This window comes from Octopus sinensis, linkage group LG12 (genome assembly GCF_006345805.1).
Source record: "Octopus sinensis linkage group LG12, ASM634580v1, whole genome shotgun sequence".
NCBI lineage: Eukaryota > Metazoa > Mollusca > Cephalopoda > Octopoda > Octopodidae > Octopus > Octopus sinensis.
The window spans coordinates 6,174,194-6,194,806 of record NC_043008.1 but is presented as its reverse complement, the minus strand read 5'-3'; the positions used below and the strand labels follow the sequence as shown (position 1 = coordinate 6,194,806).

At 37.4% G+C, this 20,613-nt stretch overlaps 1 protein-coding gene across 1 annotated transcript in view; it reads left to right on the top strand.

The window, feature by feature from the left end:
- LOC115217811 (hemicentin-1) overlaps nucleotides 1-20,613 on the top strand; it is a 342,388-nt gene that overhangs the window by 102,288 nt on the left and 219,487 nt on the right. The window contains exon 4 of the mRNA XM_036508071.1: nucleotides 1,417-1,434. Within this exon, the coding sequence (XP_036363964.1) occupies nucleotides 1,417-1,434 (18 nt within the window). The remainder of the gene's footprint in view (nucleotides 1-1,416; nucleotides 1,435-20,613) is intronic.

Genomic DNA, 20,613 nt, shown 5'->3' with positions numbered 1-20,613 from the left:
CTTTAACATATTAGAGACAGATAATATAAATACCGAAAGGTAATATCTATCCTTTCTTAAACGTGAATGTTCTGTCGGAACAAACTTTACTGTGGTTGGATATCATGAGAAAAATTCTCATTCTGGCTTTTTGGTGCAAAATGCAACAAAAGGCAATCCACAAAAGACTCAATGTAAGAGTTTCTCTCATGGTAACTACCGCAGTAAAAGTTTGTTCTAATAGAACATCCACGTTTAAATGGGATGGGATATTATTCTGCAACATTTTTGGCTCATGCACCAGAATCACTATCATTAAGTGACGCACAATTAAGTGCGTGGATGTGTGTGTGGGGGTGTTTTAAGAATTTACTATTTGCCAATGTTTGTTATACCAATTTCCAACGGTACCAAAACAAAAACATCAGACTTGTAAAGTTAAGCCGCAAAACAAATCAAGTAAACTTCTCTTAAGATGAGTAAGAACAACAATAATAATAATAAGAGAATTAGTTGAGTGGAGTCGACAGAGAGAGACAGAAAATAGCAGCGCCTTCGATTTCGGCTGCTGTTTCTGCCGACCCAGCAACGTCATCATTAGCGGACTGGAGGAGAGAGAGAGAGAGAGTGAGAGAGAGAGAGAGAGTGACTGAGTGAGGGACGAGACAGAGTGAGGGAGATGAGTGAGGGACGAGACAGAGTAAGGAAGATGAGTGAGAGGGAGGGACTAGACAGAGTAAGGGAGACGGAGTGCCATCTGCTTTTTAAACCTCCTCCCCCACCACAGAGAGAGAGAGTGACAGACAGACAGAGAAAGTGAAAGAAAGAAAGAAACAAAGATAACACCATTCCACAACACTAATGATATTTATGTGGGATGGTAAATATACACAAACACACACATATATATATATATATATATAATGTGTGTACGTGTGCGTAGAGTGTCGTCGTAATTGACGGCAACCCACATTAAGAGTATTATTGATATGTATAAATAGACTTATATTTATTTACACATGCACATTTTTATACACACACACACACGTATGCATATGTCAGTGCATGTGTGTTCCTGTGTGTGAGTGTACATTTAGATATCTAATTATATATAATATATATATGCATATATATATATTTAGATGAACAGTTTTCAGTGGTTTTTCTGCCTTAGGACGACGACGGAGTTCCCGTCATGGGTCCTGTGTGAGGGAGGAAAACACCAAGTGGGTTACAGAACGAAATCAACGACAGGAAAGTTGTAGTAGCCCACTTTATGTTTGTTAGTTTGAAAGTTGTGGGTGACACCGACCAATGTGAAGAGAAAAGGGTCGACAAGAAATTATTATTATTTAACCATGGAGAAAACAAAGATTTTGCCAGTGCCCGCTTGTTGTCAACATGTTCTGATAATCGCTTCTTTGTTTTCTCTTGCAGATGGAGTATCTAAACCATGTAAGTATCACTTTTTATTTATTTCTCTTTCTACATTTATGGATATCTTCAAAAAAAGAAATTAACAAACTACTTAATTTAGACTATATTATTCAACTGATTTTGTTATTGTGTTTGTCTGCGGAAGGTGCTTGAGTTATTGGTGTCTGTAATATAGAGACGGGTGGTTAATTAATATTAATATGGTCATATTCATTTGCTTGCTAATGACAATAGTATTGATGTGATATAAAGAAAATGGTACCGTTATTTATTTATCATTAATTATTATTATTATTTTGTGTGTTGTTATCTGAAAGCTTTGTAGACGGAAGGTCGAAGTAAGGAAACGGTTGGTGGCTATTCTCCCTTCTTACATTTCGTCTTCAACAACTTCCTTCTCTCTCTCTCAAATATCCATACATCAACAGCTCACCGATTCTATCAATAAATCTAACAATTATTATAATATACATAATAACAGCAACACGAACTGGGATAATGTTTCTAGAAACGAGAAAGAAAGCAAACTCTGTGTGCGTGTATGTGTGTGTAAATTCAGAATACACGTTCCTGTAGATAGATAGATGCAGGCCGTTGAAAGGATTAGGAAAATGTTGCCGGAATAGAGAGGAGACAGTATGGTTAAAAATAATAATAATAATAATAATAATGTGTGTTTGTGTGCATAGAGATTGTTAAATCTGGTGGTGGTGGGTCAACGAAAACGATAAACAAGAAAGAATATAAATAACTGGTCGTCCTAAGAATAAATATATAAATTAGGTCAGAAAACAAGAACTCTACATAATCATCTCCCGTTTAAAATTACTTTTTCTTTTCGCATCAGAAAGCTTAAGTTTGAGTGGAATTTTAAACTTTAAAAAAGTATTTTCCTCGCGAATAATAAACTTATATTTTGTCTTGTATCTGCAGCTATGGATTTCACCAAAGTGACAATCCAATCAAAAACCTATTAATAGCAAGATTAGTGTCCCATGCATTAATAATACATTTTCACATTTACCATCTGTGTACTTGTATACGGGTCTCACTGACGTAACTTGTTAGCAGCATGTTTACACATGTGGACGCTCGGCCTGCTGAAAATAGTAGCCAAAATCGCATTCAGATTGTACCCTAGCATCTTGAAGAAAAAGAACACAATAAAATAATACGGGACTAATTAGATACGGGGTAGAATTAAAACAGAAAACGGTCACTGATTATAAGTCTGGTGAGGGCTATTCCGGGGTTATCCAGCGACGGGTATTAATTTCAGATTGTATAGTAGTAGTAGTAGTAGTTATAGTAGCTTGTCAGTAGTACTAGGAGTTAATGGTGATGTATAATGATACTTAGAAGTCTTCACTTGATGCAGTCTTATCAGGTTTCCTCTGTTGTTGATACAATATTTCCCACCCGTCTCTGCGTTAAGTACTCCGTCATACAGGTATGCATTGATACGTAAATACATCTACTTTGGCAAGACACACTTTCTTTTTATTCTTTTATTTGTTTCAGTCATTTGACTGCGGCCATGCTGGAGCACCGCCTTTCAGTCGAGCAAATCGACCCCAGGATTTATTCTTTGTAAGCCTAGTACTTATTCTATCGGTCTCTCTTGCCGAACCGCTAAGTGACGGGGAACGTAAACACACCAGCATCGGTTGTCAAGCAATGCTAGGGGGACAAACACAGACACACACAAACACACACACATATATATATATATACATATATACGGCGGGCTTCTTTCAGTTTCCGTCTACCAAATCCACTCAAGGCTTTGGTCGGCCCGAGGCCATAGTAGAAGACACTTGCCCAAGGTGCCACACAGTGGGACTGAACCCGAAACCATGTGGTTGGTAAGTAAGCTACTTACCACACAGCTGCTGCAACTCACCACTACATGAGAATTACCTGGGTGCAACTCAACAAATCGTGTACATTAAATTGCCTTGGAATTTAACTGATCCTGGAAGAATGGAGAAGAATGGAAAACCCTTTTTGCCTGTCCATCAACTGATTCTGCTGATCATAATTGTTTATAACAAGTGCACAAGGTCCAATATTAGGGGTAGTACAGCATATTAGATCTACCCCAGCACTTGACTAATATTTTATTTTTACCGATCCTGGAAGGATGAAAGGTAAGCTTGACTTTGGCAGGGTTTCAAACTCAGAATATGAAGAATTGGAACAAATAGCAGCAAGGTTGTAGCTGGTAATTTTGTCAAGTCTGCCAATCCACATTAATATTAACAGGCTTAGCGTGCCAACCAAAATAGTGGTATGTCATCTGTGATTACGTTCTGAGCTCAAGTTCTATCAAAGTCGACTTTGCTTTTCATCTGTTCAGGATCAATAAAATAAAAAGCAGTTGATCTCTGGGGGTGGTCAATGTAATTGACTCTCCCTCTCCCCCAAAATTGATCTTCTTTCAAAATTTTAAACTATCATTAACAGACACAGGCGTAGGAATGGCTGTGTGGTAAGTAGCTTGCTTACCAACCACATGGTTCTGGGTTCAGTCCCACTGCGTGGCATCTTGGGCAAGTGTCTTCTACTATAGCCTCGGGCCGACCAATGCCTTGTGAGTGGATTTGGTAGACGGAAACTGAAAGATGCCCATCGTATATATATATATATATATATATATGTATGTTTGTGTGTGTATATGTTTGTGTGTCTGTGTTGACAACCGATGCTGATGTGTTTACATCCCCATAACTTAGCAGTTCGGCAAAAGAGACCAATAGAATAAGTAGTAGGCTTACAAAGAATAAGTCCTAGGGTTGATTTGCTTGACTAAAGGCGGTGCTCCAGCATGGCCGCAGTCAAATGACTGAAACAAGTAAAAGCGTAAAGAGACAGACTTACTATTTTCACCTTTATTTGGAGAAGCATTGCCACTGTTGCTTTCTTCCACTGTGAATGCATATATGCATCAGAGAAAGAGAGACAGGGACACACAGACATAAGGAGCAGTGGTGGGTCGTAGATAAAATTAGTGGGGGTGCTGCTTCAGAAAATTTTTAGCCGCTGTTTTAATATCGTGTAAAAGGTTCAAATTCCGCCGAGGTCAACTTTGCCTTTCATCCTTTCAGGGTTGATAAATTAAGTACCAGTTGCATACTGGAGTTGATCTAATCGACTGGCACTCTCCCCCAAAATTTTAGGCCTGTAAGGGATTCAGTTAGTGAGTGTGGCCACATGTAGGTGTGTTGGTTTGGGAGAAGCCATTTACTGGCAGCAAAGATTAACACACTATGTATGTGTGCGTGCATACATCATCATCATCATCTTCATATTTTCCTGCTTCTCTTCCAATGCAGCCAGCCTTTCTTTAGTTGTCTTCTTATCAAATATGAGTTAAAAATTAATGTGAAATATTATAATCATGAAATATTTAAGGCGTTGGTCCCAACATTTTCAGTTGGGGTTTCATTTCTTCAAGAGCTATGGGATTCATATCAATATGATATCACTTCCCATCAAACTGGTCCATAAATTGTATACTTCCACCAGCATTGTGCCATATTCATAGCCAAAACACAGGTTCCTCTTTAAATGTTCCAGTACAATAAAGAGGAAAGCTACCTTGAAGTAGCACAGTTTGATTGTTATATAATAGCAGTTGGTTCTACTTGGGCTGATATACTCCTGCGGCACAAGCCAATGAAGAGTCCTCTAGGTGGTTATTTGAACTAACAACAGATTTTAAATCTTTACATTAACCCTTTTGATACCAACCCACCTGAAACCACCTCTAGCTCTGTAGTATAAATGTCTCGTTTTCAAAAGTTCTGAATTAAAATTTTCTACTAAACCTTAGTCGCAATTTATGTTCCTAACACTATCTTAATAATAACCAAGTTATTTTAGTAAATTCTTTGTTGTATTTAAAGTTAATTGGAAGAAACATTATCTTTAAAATTAATTGAAAGAAGCACAGAGCATCTCAACAGAAATAGGGTAATAAAAGGGTTAAAATAGCTTTTAAGGAGATTTCTTTTTCATTGTTTAGTCAGACAAAAGGGTTGTACTACAGGTCCTCTGAGATCGGTGGGAGAGGGAAGAAGTTCTTCTCCAACCAGAAACCTCCTGTATTTTCTTTTATCCAAAGCTAGGAACTTTTCAGTGTCCCCTTGTATAGGGGGGATTATATCTTTGGCTATAGATTAATTGGATCTCAGCTGGGTTATGGTCAAACAAGAATTCTTTATTCAAAGATAATATCTTCATGCTGTGACCAAGAATTTATTTAGCAAAATCTGTGTGGGTAGATGATAGGAGACAGGCAAATTTTTTGCATAGATTCTAATTTAATTTAGGTCTTCGATAAGAATTACCAGCTTAGCAAATCATACAAATGCCACCATTCTCCATTTTGAGTTCTTTACTACACACACATTTTGGTAATAAAGGAAAATTTGTAGCTTTAACTTTCTACTTCGCTATTGTCATCATTTACTTTTTATATTCTTTACTTATTATATGTCTAATAATTTTTTTTTTGGAAACTAATCAACAGAATGGTTACTTTAAATGATTTCTTATTTGAATCTAGTAAACTTTATGTGTTTGCGTATATGTGTGTATGTTTCTGTCTGAAGACTGATTTAGTATGTTGTTGGTTGTTTTGTTGTTGTTTACTCTATAAGTTTGCCATAATTAATGAAAATTCACAATATTTTTAGTTCCAATCTTTTATAATTGTATATAATTGGATGTCTAGGCTGTTGTCATAATGATTATATCACACCAACGTTCTCCTAGCGACTTAAAACACCCAAGATTAATGGATGAACTCCACCACCCAAAAACCTCGGAAACATCTCTTTTACTTTGTTATATAATGCATTGATAAGGCGGTGAGCTGGCAGAATTGTTAGTGTGCCGGGTGAAATGCGTAGCGGTATTTCGTCTATTGTTACGTTCCGAGTTCAAATTCCGCCAAGGTCAACTTTGCCTTTCATCCTTTCGGGGTCAATAAATAAAGTACCAGTTTCGCACTGGGGTCGATGTAATCGACTTAATCCCTTTGTCTGTCCTTGTTTGTCCCCTCTGTGTTTAGCCCCTTGTGGGTAGTAAAGAAATATATTTAATGTATCGACAGGTGCAGGAGTGGCTGTGGGGTAAATAGCTTGTTTACCAACCACATGGTTCCAGGTTCAGTCCCACTGCGTGGCACCTTGGGCAAGTGTCTTCTACTATAGCCTTGGGCCGACCAAAGCCTTGTGAGTGGATTTGGTAGACGGAAACTGAAAGAAGCCCGTCGTATATATGTATATATATATATGTGTTTGTCCCCCTAGCATTGCTTGACAACCGATGCTGGTGTGTTTATGTCCCCGTTACTTAGCGGTTCGGCAAAAAGAGACTGATAGAATAAGTACTGGGCTTACAAAAGAATAAGTCCCAGGTTCGAGTTGCTCGATTAAAGGCGGTGCCCCAGCATGGCCGCAGTCAAATGACTGAAACAAGTAAAAGAGTAAAAGAGTAATGTGTTGATAGTCAAATCTCTATATTCTCTTTTCTTTTATCCTTCTGTATCATTTTTGTAAGGATTAAAAGAAAAGTATGCATGCGTTAAAAGCTTCTCTTCATTTTCCCCCTTCTTGGTATGACATTCAAACACAGCTGAGTTCGGTTCCTTTCATTTTAAATTTCTCAGAGTGTATGATATAATATCACTTGTAGCTATTCAGGAATAAGATTAGATTTAACCAACTATTCTTATAGATTCAGGATTAATTTTGAACAATAGGCCTTTTTTTTTTTGTGTGCTTTTTTCTAGGATTCTTCAGCTCAATCTAATTTAATCTGTCTAGAGTGAGAAAATTTTCTCCATGACGAAATACAGTAAATGGCTTTCTTACAGGTTCGAATGTGCCCCAGGCATATTTGAACTGGTGATAAACCTTGTAATTTATACACATCACTGCTTAACACTGGCACCCTCTAATTTAATGTATCGCCAACTAAATAGATTTTTTGCTGATAGAACCGAATATCACTGAAGAATATCTGTGACTTTCATGAATTGCTTTGAAGACAACTCTCGTTACCATCAACAACATCGCTTACAAAAAATTTCAGTCATTTAAAACTAGAGTTATCTCTCTTGCTTGTAGTGTTTGGATTTTAGAGAAAGTTCCCGTCTCTTTTTGTCTAATTTTAAGCACAGCCCAAAGAGAGGCTGTGTCTATTCTTTTCTGCTCTAGGCACAAGGCATGGAATTTTGGGGGAGGGAGCCAGTCGATTACATCGACCTCAGTATGCAACTGGTACTTAATTTATCGACCCTAAATGGATATTGCATAAAAATTTCACCTAATCAAAATTTTTCATCTGATAGACCCTACTCTGTGTGTAATTTGATAATACCTCAGCAATTAATGTAGGCTACCTTGTTAAATTCAGCTGTTAATGTTTGTTTTCATCTGTCCTGATGAAGCAGTAAATCATTCCTGTTGTGGTACACAGCCTCAGAAATGTTAAACTTTGAACCTTTTTTGCTGTTACTTTTGAGGATTTTAGAGAAAAATTCCTCGTTGTAGAGGACAGAGTATAAAGTTACTCAATGAGCCTCATAAGTGGAGAAATCCAGTAACTGGCAAGATGAAGAGGTCAGCTGGTTTTGGGTCACATTTTTACATACTTGACATCTTTAATGACTTTGCCAAAGTATTTCCTGCTTGTATTAATGTATTTAAACAGGCCACATCCAGCCGAAATATTCTGTTTTATGTTCAAGCTGGCCACATCTGGCCTCTCTCACCTATCATATAATGTCATCCTAAGAATAAACAACCATATCATCGAAATCTCAAAGCTACAAGATAATGCATGATTAATTCAAAACAATGTGAATAGATAAGCATTGCATATGACAGAGCAATCTGAAGACTAAAGGGTTAATGTTTTATATGTGACCAAAACAATAAAGGGTGAAAATATTCCAGTGTAGCCACATTTAGAGAGAATTGTAGCAAGTGAAAACCAGGAATGTATGCACTTTTCTTCTGACAGAATTAGACCAATATTGAAGAATGTTGTCTACTTATTGAAATTTGATTAATATAATCACATACCTAAATCTATGGACTGGCTGAAATGGCTAATTACCTTCCAGTGTTTACTGTCTCTCAATATTCTCCTACCAAATTCTACCCACACCAACTTTTATGCATTTATAATATTATTCTACTTACTTGAACAAATAAAATGTTGTACTGATGTTAATGAAATCTTCTTAATCGCCCTCACATATTTATAAGCTGTGTTGATTGATATGAGAAATCAATATCATTTCGTACCTACCTCTGTCTTCGGCCTCAAAGAGAGTACATCAATTCTTGCTTTAGAATATATTTTATTCTCTATAAATACAGAATGAGATATTTCTATTATGATGTCATCAATGTCCATCTAAACTGGGGACTACAATCTACCCAAACCATAGCAGAATCCCTCATTTAGCCAAAGGTGTATACTATGACAGGTTTACCTCAATCAGACTAGTTTTTCTCAATACTGTTTTGAGAAGTATCAAGTAATGAATTATACAGTTTATTCAAGCTGCATCTCCCTAAGTCAAAAACATACACACAGCTCCCTGGATCTTTCCACCGACACCAGAGGAGTGGCGGTACCACCCACTTTGGGAACCACTGACTTAGAGGATACAGATTAAATGAGTTTCTGCTTAGAGGTCATTACCATCATCATCATTGTTGTTACCCTTTTAACATCCCTTTTTACATGTTGACATGAATTCGATGGGTTCACAGCCCCACACATCACCTCTTCTTTAAGGCCCTTCATCATCATCATGTAATTAGTTTAGACCAATATTTTTAGAACCCCACTCACAATTGTATGTCATGACTTAGTCTTTCACATATGGTACATTTCTCACCAAACAACTCTTGTGTGTTCTTGATGGCATTCCTTCAAGAAGGTTTATCCCTCTGCTGCTCTCTTGCAGAGGTGGAGGAAGAGACAAAGGGAGCGAGCTGGCAGGAACATTAGCACTCCAGGCAAAGTGCTTAGCAGTATTTCGCCTGCCATTACGTTCTAAGTTCAAATTCCGCCGAGGTCAACTTTGCCTTTAATCCTTTTGGGGTCAATAAATAAAGTACCAGTTACACACCAGGGTCGATGTAATCGACTTAATCCCTTTGTCTGTCCTTGTTTGTCCCCTCCATGTTTAGCCCCTTGTGGGCAATAAAGAAATAAGAATCGTTAGCATGCTGGGCAAAATGCTTAGCAGTATTTCGTCTGCCATTATGTTCTGAGTTCAAATTCTGCTGGGGTCGACTTTGCCTTTCATCCTTTCATGGTCGATAAATTATGTTCCAGTTATGCACTGGGGTCGATGTAATCTACTTAATCCCTTTGTGTGTCCTTGTTTGTCCCCTCCATGTTTAGCCCCTTGTGGGCAATAAAGAAATAAGAATCGTTAGCATGCTGGGCAAAATGCTTAGCAGTATTTCGTCTGCCATTATGTTCTGAGTTCAAATTCTGCCGGGGTCGACTTTGCCTTTCATCCTTTCATGGTCGATAAATTATGTTCCAGTTATGCACTGGGGTCGATGTAATCGACTTAATCCCTTTGTCTGTCCTTGTTTGTCCCCTCTGTGTTTAGTCCCTTGTAGGCAATAAAGAAATAAGAGGTGGAGGAAGTCTTGAAATGCTTATCAAATCGTTAATGGAAACTGTTTACTACTCCCACCTCATATAAGCCATTTATTTAAGAACCACAGTCTATACCCCTGTAACCACCTTCTCTCCACACATAATCTCAGTTATTTTTCATGTACTGCTCTTTTCGTGTGGCTTAAATTCACATTCACATCAAGCTTTCATAAATGTTTCACCTTTAGTTTCCGACTTCCACAGTCATGCAATGTCATGTTTGTTATGAATATTTCAAGCAAGCTACCTTTTCCCACAAAAGCAGATGAAGGAAAATGTCATCTACAGAGTTAACAACTCCTCATCTTCTTCCCCTCCCACTGGTCATCATCATCATCATCATCATTTAATGTCCGTTTTCCATGCTAGCATGGGTTGGATGGTTCTACTGGGGTCTGGAAGCAATGGAGGCTACACCAGGCTCTAGTCTGATTTGGCAGTGTTACTACAGCTGGATGCCCTTCCTAACGCCAACCACTCCATGAGTGTAGTGGGTGCTTTTTATGTGCCACTGGCACAGGGGCCAGAGCAGGCTGGCAAACAGTGCTTTTACGTGTCGCCAGCATGGACGCCAGTCAGGCGGCGCTGGCATCTGCCACGTTCGGACGGTGCTTTTTACGTCTCACCAGCACGGGTGTCTTAACTACAATTTCCATTTGAATTTTTATTTTGATGTTGACGTACTTGACTCAACAGGTCTCCTCAAGAACAGCGGGTCACTCTACGATCCAAGGTTAGCACAGCAGGCCGTCCTGCGAGCCATGAACTCACTTCATTTGTCGGGTCTTCGAAGTCACAGCATATCTCCAGAGGCCTCGGTCTTTCGTTATAACCTCTGTGAGACTCAAAGTACGAAGGTCATGCTTGACCACCATTTATAGATATTCATAAAGTGTGTTCCTTGAGGAGAGGAGAGGGAAATTGTGAGATTTTAGTCTGAGAACCAGATTTTTCAGATTCTATTCTAAGAAGACATTTGATCAAACTGTGGGAGCTGCTGCCTGTAACCAGATGCCCATTCTAACTGCTCCTTTCTTACCATGTTGCCGCTTTCTGTTTTCAATCACGAGAGGTTAAAACAATCATTAGTAATTCATTAAAAAAAATTATCTTTTCCTTTTGAAAACCGCAATTCAACTGACGAATGTTATAGTTCTGCTATTTTATAATTTCTTATTTTGTCAGAAAATTATATTTTCTCCAAACAAAATGGAATTAGCAATCAGCAGCAAAATGATTGCCATTGTTATGGTAATCATTTTGTTGGAATAAGTAGCATTCTTTCCTCAGCAAAGTAATCTGTTTGTATAAGGCGATGAGATATAGATCTTTTTTAAAAAGAAAAATCTTTTATTAAGTCATAGGGAAAGCCCCTTTTAGCTAATTACAATCTTTGATTCACCATTGAGGGGTGGGGGGGTAAAAAAAAAATAAAATAAAAAGATGGAGAGCTTTTTGTTTTATACAGTGCTGAGATATATCTTACTTAAGCAGAGAAGGCAAACAAAAAGTTTATAAATAAAATATTATAAAATAATAAAAAAAAAAAGTCTGTGTATGCAGAGTGTATTATTTGCCATGTTATGGATAACGATATGCAATCAGATTTGAAGAAGCTGATTTTGTTATCACGCAATCTTTTCAAACGTTCAGTTTCTCTGCGAGCTTGAAAAGAAAAATGACTGAAGTTAATCTTTGCTTCTTTGTTGCCATGCATGCTGCAGCACAATGCTGCACAATGCCAGTCATGTGCACAACATTGATATAACTTCAGCATCTGGTTGACATTCTTTGTATTTCTGTTTTCATCTTGTTTTGTTTTTGTTTCTTCGTGTACCATGATTTTTATTGATAACTTAGATAATTTTGTAACCGCATGCATGATTGTTCATACACTGAATGCATATAACGTGACCATATTTCTTTGTAATGTGGCAGTAAGGCAGAGTTACTCCATCTAATTGGTTTTCCATTGACTATGAGGAAGATGATAGTATTTCCAATTAAAAGATAGAAGTAACATTACGAAGACAATCAGGTTAACTACATATGAAGTTCTTTTTCAAGGAAATGGTTCTACTTAGCAGAAGTTTTCTGAGGAAATTTGCTAAACATAAGTTCCATACTCTTTCATATAATATTTGGCTTAAAATCTGTTATTTGAATTCAACTTTGATGTTTCTCTCTGGCTTATATTTCCTGATTATCTTTAGATAAATATCCTTGAAATAAAGTCAAAGCTAAATGTGTAATTCTATAGTTCTAGTCACCCAGAAGGTTACTGTCTTGTATAAATATGGAATTTAACATTTCTTCTTTGTGAAATCAGTCTTTTTTACTGAAATAAGTAAACGTTTTCCAGGAACTCTTGAAATTCTTTGGTAAATGTAGGGTTTCGATAATAAGAGATTCTTGTCTGTTTTTCACCTTTGTTGTTGTTGTTTAACTGTCACCCACCCTCCCAACCAATGAAGCACACTTTTGATCAGATATTCTGGTTATAACAATTCTAGATCTTCGCAGACACAGACATACTTTGACCCAGAATACTTTATCTAATATATCCTTCCCTTTTGTAGAAACATTAGAATATGATGTGAAATTTGGTTGCTATTTCTAGCAAGCCAAACAATTACATAGAGACACCACACTTGTTTGACACTTTGCCAAGTTAATTCAGTTTTAAATCTTGATTCACTTCTAAAGAGGTGACTACATACATCTGTGTGTGTGTGTGTGTGTGTGTTTGAACTTCTGAATCTATATTTGAAAGATTGTTTCTGGAAAAACAACTTTTCACTAACCCAAAACAGGTTAGTTTGTATTGAATTCTTAGAAGTCCGCAAGTTCCTTTTTAATAGAACATTATTATACACATTAATGTTCTATTAAAAAGGAACTTATAATACACATTGTGAAGGCGCATGGCTCAGTGGTTAGAGCATCGATCTTACGATCGTGAGGTTGTGAGATCGATTCCTGGACCAGGCTGCATGATGTGTTCTTGAGCAAGACACTTTATTTCACGTTGCTCCAGTTCACTCAGCTGTAGAAATGAGTTGCGACGTCACAGGTGCCAAGCTGTATCGGCCCCTTTGCCTTTCCCTTGGATAACACTGGTGGCGTGGAGAGGTGAGGCCAGTATGCATGGGCAACTGCTGTTCTTCCATAAACCACCTTGCCCAGACTTGTGACTAAGAGGGTAACTTTCTAGGTGCAATCCCATGGTCAGTGTCGTGACCGAAGGGGGTCCCGATTATACACATTATTTATATTTGATGGATATTTGTCCTCATCTTTTTTGTCATTAACACAACGTTTCGGCTGATGTACTCTCCAGCCTTCATCTAACCCCACGATTCTGAGTTTGATGCCAGGCAGTGACCTGAATAATAATAATGATAACAACATCGGAAAAATACTTTAGGAGTGTGAACCCAGGTTCAAAATTCCCCCAGGACAAATATTCATCAAATGTAAATAATGTACATAATTCCTCATCTCTCAAATATAGAACTACAGAACATTATTATGTCTTTCTGAAGATTTTTTATAATTTATCTCTATAATTATTGGTTTCCAATTTTGGCACAAGGCCAGCAAATTCAGAGTAGAGGCTAAGTCAATTACATTGACCCCAGCGCTCAACTGGTACTGATTTTATTGACCTCTGAAAGGGATGAAAGGCAAAGTCAATCATTGCAGAATTTGAACTCAGAACATAAAGACAGATGAAATGCCACTTAGCAATTTACCTGGGCATGCTAATGATGATTCTGCAAGCTTACCACCTTGCTTATGTCTATAATTATTGGACCTCAAATGGTTGAAGTAAAACCTATTTTCACTCATAATACTTTTACTTGTATGGAATACAGTCATTCTTTGCAACCATTTCCACTGAGAAGAATTTTCAAAATTTCTGTTTTGTTCTGTGATTCCAGTCAAGGTCTTCAAACTTGCTGCATTTCAGATATTTCTTCATATTAAATGCTCAGAATTTACAGACTCTATTGTTTGCTGTGGCACCCTGAAAAAGCTTGGGAACCACTGCTCTAAGTCAAGAGTCAGCACTTGGGATGAAACTAAAGAAGTTTTCAGAAATATAGAGGAACAGTTGCCCATCTCCAGACATCCACACATGGTCATTGTTGTGGTGTAGAACTTGCTTCATTGGAAATTTGGTTTTTAACAGCTTGTGCAAATATCACATGTATTGTTCTGCAATGTTCTGTCTTCAATATTTTTGAAACCAACTGCAAAGTTTTCTCAAAACCACTGAGCAAATATTAGTTTCAAATTTTGGCACGAGGTGAGCAATTGCAAGGGATTGGGGGACAGTCAGTTACATCAACCCCTGTGATTAACTGGTGCTAATTTTTATTGACCCTGAAAGAATAAAAGGCAAAGTCGACCTTAGCAGGATTTGAACCCTGAATGTAAAGACAGACAAAATGCTGCTAAACATTTTCCTCAGCATGGCTAATGAGTCTGCCAGCTTGCCGCCTTCCACTGAGGAATTATTCAAATGATTGAACTCAATCTGCTTTTCTACAACAGTGTTTTCATGTTTAGCCATAGTTGATCTCAGAACAAATGTACTTTAGCTGTGATATTATCCTGTCGTTTTGTAAACTAGGAACTCTATTGTCCAAGATAACCTTTAAGATAGTAGGATGAATGTCTGAAAAAATTTCACTGCTTTGTTTTGCAGGCTACCACAGAGACTTTTTTTGATTAGCTGTGTATATGTTTTTGTGTTTGTGTGTGTGTGTGTGAGGTAGCATTTAGCACTGAGTTTGTTAAACCTGGCATATTTCTGGTACATGATGCTTCCACAATAAACAATCATAAAACAGTGATATTGCTGGATTCAGCTTTGTGAATTTGGTGAATAGTAAATAAGCTGGCGCCAGCTAGGAGGACATCAGTGCAGCATTGTCCATATTCCATAAATATCTATTGTCAGCTTACTATTAATACTGCTACAACTACTAGAAATATGGTTGGTTGGTTGGTCTATAGACTTGTCCTTCTCTTTATACAAACATGTAACAAATACTGCGGATGTGGACTTGTCCTTATTTACTTGACCGTGTGTGTGTGTGTGTGTGTGTATTCAAACATATTATTCTGGAAGTAGCAAGAAGGATTGATGCTCATGTATATATGTATGTATGTATACACACATAGATATATATACATACAAATGTGGAAATATCTACATGTATGCACATATACACATTTGTACATACATGTACATACATTCATACATCTAAACTATATTATTGTGTATCTACATGTGTATATAATTGTATGTATAAATGTCAGAATATGTATGTATATGTGTGTGTGTGTGTAATACTATTTGTATTCATTTCTTAATTGAAGACCATTCTTATCTTCTTCAAAGACTGACCTCTCTCTCTTTCTCTCTCTCTCTCCCTCTCTCTCCTTCTTCTTCTTCTCTCTCTCTCTCTGTCTACTATTGATCAACGCCTAACTTTTCTTGATTCTCTGTTGGTGTAATTAATTTTTCCAAAATTTTTCATTCAAATGATGGCAGTTGCTTGTATGTCATGAAACCAATCTCGATATTTTGGAAATGAAATCTAGACGCTTTTTAACTTAGTATTCCACAATTATTCCTAATCAATATATGTTTGCTTCTCTCTCTCTCTCTCTCACTCCCCCTCCCTCTCCCTCTCTACCCCCCCTCTCTCTCCTTCCTGTTCTTTTGTATCTGACATTCTCTGTGTCTTACTGCTCATCTATTTCTTTACCTTGCTTCTAATGTTTCTAAGTAAAATTGCTTTAGCTAAATTCACAGCACACTCGATCATAACGAATATTTTGCTTTCGACTCTTTGTTCCTCTGTTACTTTTCTTATATTTCGTCCATGAAGCTAGACTTGCTCAGAGAGGTACAATGTAGAAATAGAGAGAGAGAGAGAAGAGGAGAAGAGAAGAGAAGAACTGCAATGTGAGATAAGTACAGTGACTGAAAGCAAAGGTTAATGAAATAAATCTTTGGCTTTCTATCTTCAGAAATCGCAAATTAATGAAATGAATGCTTGAAGTTTTGACACAAATATGTATAATACAGCAGTTGTGTTTGTGATCGAGTGGTTTACAATAACAGGAGAGAGAATATTTGTGGTTGTTATTTACCTTAAGGAAGTCAACCCTTCTTGTAGAACGGTGAAACCATGAAAGTCATTCAATGTACAGTCACAGATTTGTTAATCTGGTTTTAGAGTTCAGAATGTCATTTGGAATATTTATGTTTGAGAGCTGTTTTGGGAATTGGATAAATTCAATTTATGGTTCTATTTCACATGAATCCAGTCAAGACTGCATCAGAAAAGCAAAGATTCTCTTCTGAACCATTGATAATAATTTTATCTTGGAACGCTTCTGTTCCTCTCGGTTCGTACTGGCACCAAATAGTAATCATGGCTGGATGGTTATTACGCTTGCTTTGTAGTGAGATATCGATGCAGGTTTGATTCCTTTATGCAGCACTTTCAACAAGTATCATCTCCTATTGTTTGGGATTGACCAAAGCTTCGAGAGTAAAATTTGACGGACGGTAATTTTGAGGAAGCCATCAGAGGAATTTGTTCTTATGTTTGGGTGGTAGACTCAATTTGTTGTGCTGGGTGCTTCTAGTGAAGACCACTCTTTTGCAACCATTTAGGCAATGTGGTGTCAATAAGTCTCATTCCTCCAGCCTTTTGGAGGAAGGGTCTTTGCACCGAAACATCCCCACACTGCAAAAAAATCTAAAAACACATCGACACACTCACATTATAGATCACATCTTTAGTTAAGCTGTTTACATTATGACCCCCACCCACTCTCACACCATTTTTGTGGGAGGGAGGGGTGCTGTCATCTAGAATGCATCATTGTAACGGTACAATGGGTGCCTAGTTGCAGACATTTTGTTGTTGGCACTCCGTCGGTTATGACGACGAGTGTTCCAGTTGATCAGATCAACGGGACAGCCTGCTCGTGAAATTAACATGCAAGTGGCTGAGTACTCCACAGACACGTGTACCCTTAGTGTAGTTCTCAAGGAGATTCAGTGTGACACAGAATGTGACAAGGCTGGCCCCTTTGAATTACAGGTACAACTCATATTTGCCAGCTGAGTGGACTGGAGCAACGTGAAATAAAGTGTCTTGCTCAAGGACACAACACGTCACCTGGAATTGAACTCACGACCTTACGATCATGAACCAAATACCCTAACCTATTTCTTTACTACCCACGGGGGTCTAAACACAGAGGGGACAGACAAACGGATTAAGTTGATTAAATCGACCCCAGTGTGTAACTGGTACTTATTTAATCGACCCTGAAAGGATGAAAGGCAAAGTCGACTTCAGCGGAATTTGAACTCAGAACGTAACGGCAAACAAAATACGGCTAAGCATTTCGCCCGATGTGCTAACGGTTCTGCCAGTTCATGAACCAAATACCCTAACCACTTAGCCATGCACCTTCACATTGCAGATATAACACTATTTCAATCTACATTAATTGTCACTTTTTGTATGTTAAAAAGCAGTTCTGGGACAGATGTGTTGTTTCATCAACAATCTGCAACGACTAAAACCAGTTGGAATTGTAAATATATGAAAATTTGTGAAAACTTCATCTCAAATGCTCGTCTTCCTGTGTAGGGAACAAATCATTTCACTTTGATAAGCTCCCATGTCTCTACAGAACTCCTGATTGCTGGCAAATCTTGGACAGAACTGCTGTGTTTAGCAGCAGTTCTGTCCATGAATGTCTTAGATTGCGTAAAGAAATCCTACTCAGCAGATTTTCAAAGATTCATTCTCTAATCAGTACACAACAACCACTGGCAAAATTATTGCCTCGGCAGTATAAAATGCCTCTGGTGTTTAGTTATAATTCTTTGCATTCCTAGTTCTTCTAATTTCAGACCAAAATCTTTTTTTTTTATCTTTCGAAGATGTCTAAAATAGATTTCAATCAAGTATTAGAATCAAATATAGAGAATCCTAAATGTGAATGAAATTATAAAACTAAATTATAATGGATTCTCATCTTCTAAATTATCCAAACTCCAAACACTTTCTAAACAAACACTCATTCTTCTTACATTGTCTTTCCTAACAAATTATTGATCAATCCTTCCTCCCCTAGCTTGCTTACCAACCACACGGTTCTGGGTTCAGTCCCACTGCATGGCACCTTGGGCAAGTATCTTCTACTATAGCCTCAGGCCGACCAAAGCCTCATGAGTGGATTTGGTAAACAGAAACTGAAAGAAGCTTGTCGTAATCTATATATGTATGTGTTTGTCCCCCAACATCGCTTGACAACTGATGTTGGTGTGTTTACCTCCCTGTAACTTAGCAGTTCAGTAAAAGGGAGCAATAGAATAAGTACTAGGCTTACAAAGAATAAGTCCTGGGGTCAATTTGCTTGATTAAAAAGGCAATACAGTTCTATATACGGGCATATGGTGTAGTGGTTAAGAGCGCGAGCTACTAACCCCAAGATTCCGGGTTCAATTCTAGGCAGTGACCTGAATAATAATAATAATAATAATTTCGAAAAATACATTAGGAATGAGAACCCAGGTTCGAAATTCCCCAAGACACCTGATGAAGGCTGGAGGCTATATCAGCCGAAAAGTTGTGTTAACAACAAACAAGATGAGGACAAATATCCATCAAATGTAAATAGTGTAAATAATGTAAAAAGGCAGTGCTCCAGCATGGCCGCAGTCAAATGACTGAAACAAGTAAAAGAATAAATGAAATGGCTAATATTGTTCAAATGAGCATCAAAAAGACTTCAATCAGAAACTTTTGCAAATAGTTTTTCCTAATTCTTGGAACTGATTTTTCAAAACAGAAAATTAAAAGCTCCACTTCAATATTTATGTATTGAATTGTTTGGGCTGTTTGGTTTGTATTTTGGCTGGACATTCATTCTCTTCTAACGTAATTATAGAAAACAACAGTTAAGATATGTAGATGCTTCTGGTCATCACACCATCGTTGGTTCGATAATTGTTTGATATCTATGGCAAATACTTGTATTGATGTGTTAACCTATTTCACACCCCGTGTCAGTTAAATTATCAGTTAACTCTTGGGTGTCGCTGTCTGAGTGGCTGAAGATAATGTAAAGAATAGAACTAACTCTATTATCAGGTCTGACAACAGTTTAAGAATTTCTATTCCAACAGATAACAATTACTTAAGTTTGCACAAATAGGAATCTTCAACTGTTAACGTCCTTTTATATTGTTAAAGCTAGATCTGCTTCTATGAAAAATCTATGTTACTGGTACTTTGATAAATCCCTATTATGAAAAATATATATGAGGTAGAATGAGCACCCCCGCCATCCAATGGACGGTGCTGAATAAAAAGCAATCAGTGTTTTCTTTTCATTAAAAAATAATTAAGCATGCCTTTATTTCAATAAAATTTTTGGTTTTGTTAAACAAAGTTAAGGCAAAAAAAAAGAAACTTCTTGAGAAACCAAATAGTCTTTCCTTCCTTCATGCCAAGTTTGTAGAAAATATCTCTTTTGCTTCTTCCTTTTTTGGTCCCTTAAATATTCTTCACTAAATGGAGTAGTAGCAGTAGAATATAATGATGATGGTGATGAAGGATATCTTGTGTTATTCTGAGAAGAGTTTGAGTGGCCTGTCTGTGGAGAAGAGCTAGGGACTGTGTTGTTTAATCGGTCATCTATTGTTCTATAATAGTATTGAAGAGTGACTTCCTAGGCTGATCTTGTTGCGTTGCTATTGTTTAGTTGTGGTAAGTGTTGTAGCTGTAGAGCATCATGACAATGATGATGATGGGTCACTTGTGTTATTCCTAGAAAACGAGGAAAGAAGTGGATAACTGAACAGTGAGGGTCTTTTAATTGGTTTGAAGAGGGTCATATATTGATAATCAAGTGCAGCACAGATATATGAATGTCTACATCAGTATGTCGGTGTCTAGGTTTATGCATTACACTATGTATTTATGTTTGTATGTGGGTATATAAGTTAGTTTCAGTATAAGTATTATATATATATATGTATGTATATGCAAAAAGCATTATTCGAATGTGATTGATGTCAGGCCCGCCTGACTGGCTGCTGTGCTGGTGTCATGTAAAAAGCACCCACTACATTCTCAGAGTGGTTGGCATTAGGAAGGGCATCCAGCTGTAGACACATTGCCAGATCAGATTGGAGCCTGGTGCAGCTTCCTGGCTCTCCAGACCTCAGTCAAACTGTCCAACCCATGCCAGCTTGGAAAACAGTCATTAAACGATGATGATGATGTGTCTATATATTTATTGCTTATACATAGAGGGAGGGGTGCATGTATGTATATATGAGTGTATGTGCATGTGTGTGTGTGTGTGTGTGTATGCAAGTGGTGATGATGGTAAATACAGTTGATGTTACAGAGGAACAACTATTATTAAAGGAAGTTATTT